The sequence below is a fragment of the Physeter macrocephalus genome, chromosome 19 (assembly GCF_002837175.3).
Source record: "Physeter macrocephalus isolate SW-GA chromosome 19, ASM283717v5, whole genome shotgun sequence".
NCBI lineage: Eukaryota > Metazoa > Chordata > Mammalia > Artiodactyla > Physeteridae > Physeter > Physeter macrocephalus.
This window is the reverse complement of record NC_041232.1, coordinates 75,782,867-75,790,762: the sequence shown is the minus strand read 5'-3', so window position 1 is coordinate 75,790,762 and position 7,896 is coordinate 75,782,867. Positions and strand designations below refer to the sequence as shown.

General features: G+C 41.7%; 1 protein-coding gene across 1 annotated transcript in view; it reads left to right on the top strand.

Moving 5' to 3' along the window:
• The window catches only part of VPS4B (vacuolar protein sorting 4 homolog B), a 30,671-nt gene that overhangs the window by 10,935 nt on the left and 11,840 nt on the right, over window positions 1-7,896 (top strand). Inside the window, exons 2-4 of the mRNA XM_007105110.4 lie at window positions 719-830; window positions 2,598-2,751; window positions 5,863-5,930. Coding sequence (XP_007105172.1) covers window positions 719-830; window positions 2,598-2,751; window positions 5,863-5,930 — 334 coding nt within the window. The remainder of the gene's footprint in view (window positions 1-718; window positions 831-2,597; window positions 2,752-5,862; window positions 5,931-7,896) is intronic.

Below are 7,896 nucleotides of genomic sequence, written 5' to 3'. Positions count from 1 at the left end.
TGGTATGCGGGCCTCCCTCTGCTGCGGCCTCTCCCGTTGCGGAGCACAGGCTCCGGACGCGCAGGCTCAGCGGCCATGGCTCACGGGCCCAGCCGCTCCGCGGCATGTGGGATCCTCCCAGACCGGGGCGCGAACCCGGTTCCCCTGCATCGGCAGGCGGACTCTCAACCACTGCGCCATCAGGGAAGCCCTGTTTTTGTTTTTTTTTAAAAGACCTCCCTGGTTTGTCTTTGCTCAGTGAACCTTTTAGTTAATTACTGAGTTAAAAGGTTTGGGTATTTTTCAGACTCTTGGTATTTCATTGCCCTGTTGCTTCTGAAGGGGTTTTACCCTGTTTAAATTTTACTGTTGTCATATGCTTTAGACATTTGATTTTTGAGAATTTCCATAAATGCTTTTAACTTGAATTTTCATGTTACTTGATTATTCCTTACTAGCCCTGAGCTTGACTTTTGTTGAGTGAAAAATTATGTGAGAATCTCAGTGATTGGTATTAGATAAAGAGGTGTTCAGATAGCATTTACCTATAGAAGAAATGTAATTTGCATTTTATAAATAATTACAATTTATAATACAATGCAGTTGTGATTTAGAAAAAAGAGATAGATTTGTTTTAAGGTTGCTTTCATTTTTAAAGAAAACGTTCAACGTGATTATTTATTTCAAACTTACGCTATGCTTTGATTTTGATGGTATGGTTTTGCCTTCCTTCAAACAGAAAGCGATAGATCTTGCTAGCAAAGCATCCCAGGAAGACAAAGCTGGGAACTACGAGGAAGCCCTTCAACTCTACCAACACGCTGTACAGTATTTTCTCCATGTAGTTAAATGTAAGATCATCATTTGTTTTTTTTTATTTAAAAACACTAAAAGATTATTCTATTTCATTTATAAAAATTGAAGTACAATGCCAGAAAATTATAAACCTTCAGTTTGCAAAAAAGTCCCACTAGCTTCTTAGTAGTTTTTAAGTACTCAGCCAACAAATGTGCACAGCTGTCATAGTTATTACTTTGTACACCTAAACATATTAAAATGCCATATAGTCAGTGGGAAAAAGTTTTCATTTTACTGGTTATGTACCCAGATTATGTAATCTGGACCTCCTCATTTTCTAAACATCTCTTTGAAAATAGATATTTTAAAAATAGGTTGGGGGACTTCCCTGGTGGTCCAGTGGTTAAAACTCCACGCTTCCACTGCAGGGGGCACGGGTTCGATCCCTGGTGGGGAAACTAAGATCCCACATGCTGTGCGGCGCAGCCAAAACAGAAACAAACAAAAATAGGTTGGGAGACATTTTGTGTATTTCCAAATATGTATTCAGTGTTTACCACCTGCCAGCTACTGTTCTAGGCACTGGGATACAGCAGTGAGGAAGAAATGGATAAAGACCCCTGCCTCCATGGATCTTAAACCTAATGCTGAACATATGTGAAATAAGACATTGAAAAAGTGTCTTTCTGGCAAACTTCGTTTTTTTTTTTGTTAAATAAAAATTTTAGCAGTTGGATAATTTAGGATTTTCTTTTGAGCTTCCCTATTTAATTTTGAGGTTTTTCTGTCACATTAAAGTGAAACTATTAATGAATCGTAACATATAAGGTAGGTGGGGCTAATCCCATACACTGCATCTGTTGCTGAAGTCTCCTTTTCAAACAGCTCTCACAGGGGCCTTTAGTAAAATTACTGTACCAGTGGTACTCATAATAAATGGGATTTCTGTCACTTTTTTTTTTTTTTTTTTTTTTGTGGTATGCGGGCCTCCCTCTGCCGTGGCCTCTCCCGTTGCGGAGCACAGGCTCCGGACGCGCATGCCCAGCGGCCATGGCTCACGGGCCCAGCCGCTCCGCGGCACGCGGGATCCTCCCAGACCGGGGCGCGAACCCGGTTTGCCTGCCTCGGCAGGCGGACGCGCAACCACTGCGCCACCAGGGAAGCCCCTGTCACTTTTTATACTCTGAAATAAAGCTCATGTAGACGTTGATGGAAATGGTTAATATTGCTTTACTTATATTTGTCTTATAATTGGTTTTGTATGAGATAAGCAGCTTTCAGCTGTCTGCACAGAATGTAAGGGAAGAGTATGAATATGAAGCCCACAGAATATTAAATAATTTCTTCTGGGGCCTTCCCTGGTGGCGCAGTGGTTGGGAGTCCACCTGCCGATGCAGGGGACGCGGGTTCGTGCCCCGATCCGGGAGGATCCCACATGCCGCGGAGCAGCTGGGCCCGTGAGCCATGGCCGCTGAGCCTGCGCGTCTGGAGCCTGTGCTCCGCAACGGGAGAGGCCACGGCAGTGAGAGGCCTGCGTACCACAAAAAGAAAAAAAAAAATTTCTTCTTATTATTTAACATTAACTTAAGATATCCTAGTGTCTTGCTCAGAACTCTTTCTGACTCACACTCACCGTCGGCCCCCAACCCTGCTGGAGGAAGGAGTAGAAAAGATTGATAATCATGGATTATGATGAGCTAGAGATGATCTTTTCTCTCTCCTCCAAAATAGATTTTCCTTGTTGGAAAAGTATGTCTAGGAGTTTACACCTGTCTGTAAAGATTACTAAAGGAAAAATCTCTCTCGTTTCCCTTCAATAGATGAAGCACAGGGCGATAAAGCCAAGCAAAGTATCAGGGCAAAGTGTACAGAGTATCTTGATAGAGCAGAAAAACTGAAGGAGCACCTGAAGAAGGAGAAAAAACTGCAGAAGCCAGTGAAGGAGGGACAGCCAAGTCCAGCTGGTGAGAAGGGGTATGTATTTTAGAGAGAGATTGTGTTGTATCGAATTACAGGGTAAAATTTAATTTAATTTGTGAAGTGAATTTCTTTTGTTTAAACTAGGTGTTGGCAAACCGTGACTCATGGGCCAAATCTGACCTGCTGCCTGCTTTCGTAACTAAAGTTTTATTGGAACACGGCCTCATGCCTTCGCTTACCTGTTGTCTGTGGCTGTTTTTGTGCTGTACCAGCAAAGCTGAGTATTTGTGACAAGGGACCGTATGGCCTACAAAATCTAAAATATTTACTGTCTTGTCCTTTACAGAAAAAGTTTGTGGACCCCTAGTTTACCGAGCTTCGGGGGTGATATACCTCAAATTGCTCTCCTTGACTGCCTGGTCGCAGTAGAAGGAACATTTGGTAGGGATGCTACTCAGTTCTTTACGCTCTGGCCATTAGGTACTGAAGTTTAACGTTGTAGGAGTAATCTGTGAATTGAGTCTTTGGCTAGTAGTATTGACTTAGTACTAAGCGCACAGACAAAATGAAAAACAACTCTGGTAATGTAAAACAAATTTTGGATATATAAGTTTTCTGATGTAGGTTTGCATCAGATTTGCTTTACTTTATCATTGTAAAGAAAGCGACACAGCGTAATTTATAAACATCAAAACTCATTTTTGAAATGTCTTCCTAGATGGGGGATATATCGCTTACAGATGCAGAATTTATATATTCAGCACGTAAAGTGTGCGTGTCAGGCTCCGTGCTGAGCTCTGGGAACGTATTCTCCCCGATCCTCTGAGCATTCTATTAATCGGTGTCAGAAGTGGTTCCAGTGACAACATACTCTGGGAAGACAAGACTGGGGTGGGGTTATCTGGCCTCGTTGGATACGAAGGCAGGAAATTCTGGTTAGCGTTATAGGATGTCATACTTACAGTTCATGGTAAGCAGTGGTACAAGTTACTTAGATAATCCCTGTGGTCACCAGGCATGGAGTGCCCTGAAGGCAGTGCTTTGGGGGCTTTGGGGCTACCACGAAAGCCCATTTTAAGAACTATAGTTGACAGCCTGCTTCAAACTACATGGGAGAGTTTGAGAAAACTTAGAAGCTCAAGGTTTTATATTCTCTGTTCAAGACATGGTCGGGGAAGCAGGGAGTTCCTCTGATACCCTAAGAATATTTTATCTTAGAGCCCTAGCATTGGCATGACAAAAATTAGACCCCAGCTGATCTCGTAGCTTATTGGATTTCAAAATCAGTTGAACCTCACTGGGTGCCTTACGTGAAAGTTGGGGCATGTATTGTAAGACTGGGGCTCCAAATGAAAATGAAAACTTGGGAAGGATCAGTTGACCTCAAGTACCTGGACCCCCACATCTCACTGAGACCACCTGGCCAGCAGAAACGTCCTCTCGCCTGGGAGTTGAGCCTCACTTGGTCTTGCTTGGAGACCGTGTAGTGTCCCTCCTAAGATGTCTGCCAGGCAGGGGGATAGTAGTTCTGTGTTGGATGGCGCGACCCACTTTAAGCTGAAATGGGGTAAAGCAAAGAAGCAATTACCTCTTGCTAATGGATGCACAAAAATAAATGGAGACAAAGCACAGACGCTCACAGACCTAGTTCAGAGCTGTGGCAGCTTGGTGCTGAGGCGGAGCGTGGTTCTCGGAAGGCTCTTGGCGGGGCCCCCCTCACCGCTCGGGGTGCGTGCTGCCTCATAAGAGCTCACTGCAAAACAAACGCTAGGTGCTATTTTCGTTTTTTGCCTTTCTCCATAAAAGCGGTAATCGTCTTGGGATGTCTTTCAGTTACTGAAAACAGGTACTAATGTAGGTCTTTTGTAAAAGCCAAGTGGCATAAAGCAAACTTTGGGAAAGCAGGGATCCCTGTAGTGCATTCCCTTACAGAATTTGAGGGCCAGGGAGGCAAGTTTGGGTTCCGTATGGCTGGGAGAAATGCCCCCTCCACCAGGGTAGCTCCAGCGGGGATCCCACAATGCCGCCAGCTCCCTTGCCCAGCGTTCCGGTGCCGGGGAGTGGGCGCAGCGCCCTCGCAAAGCAGCGCCCTCGCAAAGCAGCACTGTCACCTACAGGCGTCTCCTCGCACGCAGCCCTACCTCAGTTGCGTGCTTCTGCCTTCCGGGAGGGCTTTGGTCTCCTGTGGAGCCTCAGCTGCAGGGGAGCCTGGGAAGGGCAGTTTTATAACAAGTACAGTCTTTACTGTACGAGAAAGCGCAGTAGAAGAAGGTTGGAGTGAATGTCAAGGTGATTCAGTTTGCGGTCTCTACCTTACCCATAAATAACCCCACCATCCTGTGATAACCAGGCAAGCCCATTCTGAGATAAAACTTGTCAATCTTTTTATTCCCCTTTATGTCTTATATGTGAAAAATAATGTAATGCCATATTTTTTGCTTTGAAGATTGCAGTGTATTCTGTCACATGCTAATCCTTATAATTGAATGTACATTATTTCTAATTTTTTCCCTATTGCAAACAGTATGGGCATGATTATCCTTGTAGTCCAATCCTTGAACTCATTTAAAATTGTTTCCTCAGAATAAATCCCTAGATATGAAATGTGTGCATTGATCTCCTTGTTCTTTGGGGTCGGTTCATTTTCATCAAAAGCTTCATCCATCCTTTGGAACCCCTAGGCTAAGGGTTATGCACCTTTGTACCATAAATAGTTGATGTTTTGGGGGGTTTTTTTCCTCCTAGTTATGGCTTCTTGTTCTAATATATAGTTTGCCTGGTCCTGATTTTTTTTTATTGTTAATTGTTTACAACACTCCTGTAATTCATCTTAAATCTTTTGTGGAATGAGGTGTGGGTCATGCATTTATGAATTAATATCAGTACATAAATAGGTATGTCGTGGGAATTTGGAGCTAGTTCCTGACTTCATTCTGGTCTTTTTGTCCATTTCCTGTTCATGATTGCACTTTGATGGGTAATATGCCTGCTTACCATTTTGTTTAGTGTATTCTGAAAAGTAATAAAATAAGCTTAACTTTTAATGTGAATGTCTTATTTTGCCACTTAAATTACGGATATTTCAGGTTAATCTTTTCCTTTATTTTTTGCCTTACTTTGATAGCAATGAGAGATCATTTGAATATATTAAATTCTTTTTATTAGGAATGACAGTGATGGGGAAGGAGAATCTGATGATCCTGAAAAAAAGAAACTACAGAGTCAACTTCAAGGTTGCTTTAGATTTCATTTTTAAATTTACTATTTTATTTTTAAAAAACTCATAGTGAATTGTCTATTTGAATTGGGTTTTTTTCCCACCTGTATTTAAATGAGGTTCAAGAACTGGCTTTGGTTCCCAGTGGTCACATGCTGGCTTTGTTGAGACCATTTTTATAAGATTTGCTCTATAGGGTCTCTAATGGGTTGGTTTTTTTCCATGCAGTAAAAATATAGTTTCATTTTATATCTGCGTTAAAAAGCTTACTCTCTTTTATTTTGTCTTACTTGCCCCCTTTTAGAGAGGGTAGCAGTTATACTATTAGCTTACTGTAAAATCTGATGGTATTGAAATTTCCTGTCAGAGGAACAGAATGCATTAGGACTCACACTTGGCTTTTATTGCTGTTGCTGTAGCTTATTCATTGATGCTATTTATTTCATGTTTCCTACCTGCTCTTCCTAATCTGCTTTTTTATCCTATTTCAGCATTCCCATTTACATTTCCCTCTTTCCGCTTTCAGTTTTTTACCTTCCACACCTATAAAAGCCCTTTCTCCTCTACTGTAGTGAAGTGGCATGATCCAGAGGGCATAGATTGTAGCTCCATTCACATCTGGATTCCACTCTGGGATCTGCTGCTTACATCTGTCTAGTCTTGGGCACGTTCCCTAACCTCTCAGGGTCTAAGACCCAACTCTAAAATGGAAGTTAAGAATACTTTCAGGGCAATTAAAAGGTTAATGACAATGTAAAAACTGCCTAATATTATATCTGACAGTACTAGGGACTCAATAAATAGTAGCTCTGTGTATCTAAAAAGGCATCTCTTTAATTGCTGGCTTCTTTAGTTATTGAGACTTGATTGTTCTTTGATATGTTATCTAATGATTTTTCAAGTTGAATTTTATGCTCAGTCATTGGTAACATGTGTTTTATTCATTTGAATCTTGCTGAATAGAACACGTATCTGGGAAAGATATCCATTATATAGGCTCAGCCTTAGTTAGTGATTGGTGAACTTACCTAGCTTGGCCAGACCTTTAATCTTGATATTCTGATCTCCATTTTGGTAATATTTCTGTCTTACCGACCCCTCTGGGATGTATAGGGTAATACTATAAGGATAGTATTTTGAAAACACTGCAGTTAACGAGGGTATTTTTACACGCCAGCTTCAATGGTGGGTGTAGTCCAAGGGCAGTAACTGAGTTTCCACTGCCTCGAGCAGTGTGGTCATGCTTCATCCTCAGTAAGTATTTTTTGGGCAACCCAGTGGTCCATGCCAAGTGGCTTTATTTTACTTGTAAGGCAAAAGGCTTTTTTCTCTCTGTTCTTTTGGTTTTGTTCCTCCTCTCTCTGGCTCTGCCCCACTGAAGTAAAAATTGGATTGTATCTTTAATTTTGAAAAAGATACAATTTTTAATAAGGAATTTTTTTTTTACATTTCTTATGAGTGATGATAAGGCCCAGGGATGTATAAAAATACAGATGCTTAAAACACTTAAATGAGGAAATTTATTTGGAATTTCAGGATGAAATAGAATATGAAGGAGTCCTAGCGTTTCGTATCTGAGAGTCCTTTTTCTCCATCTTTTAGTTTCATGGTTTGCTGATGGATTTCATCATATAATATCCTTTTTTGAATCTTTCCTCATTTTTCCTGAAACAATTTTCCAAATCTTTTTACTTCTGTTTTAGGTTATCACATTAAGTGTAATATTTTATTATTAAAATTAAAGTTCATGATTTGAATTTTCTGTTAATTTTGTATTCAGTGACTTTGAGGTTAAATAACATATTAGTATAATAAATAGTATGATCAAAAAATGGAGGGGCTTCCCTGGTGGCGCAGTGGTTGAGAGTCCGCCTGCCGATGCAGGGGACACGGGTTCGTGCCCCGGTACGGGAAGATCCCACATGCCGCGGAGCGGCTGGGCCCGTGAGCCGTGGCCGCTGAGCCTGCGCGTCCGGAGCCTG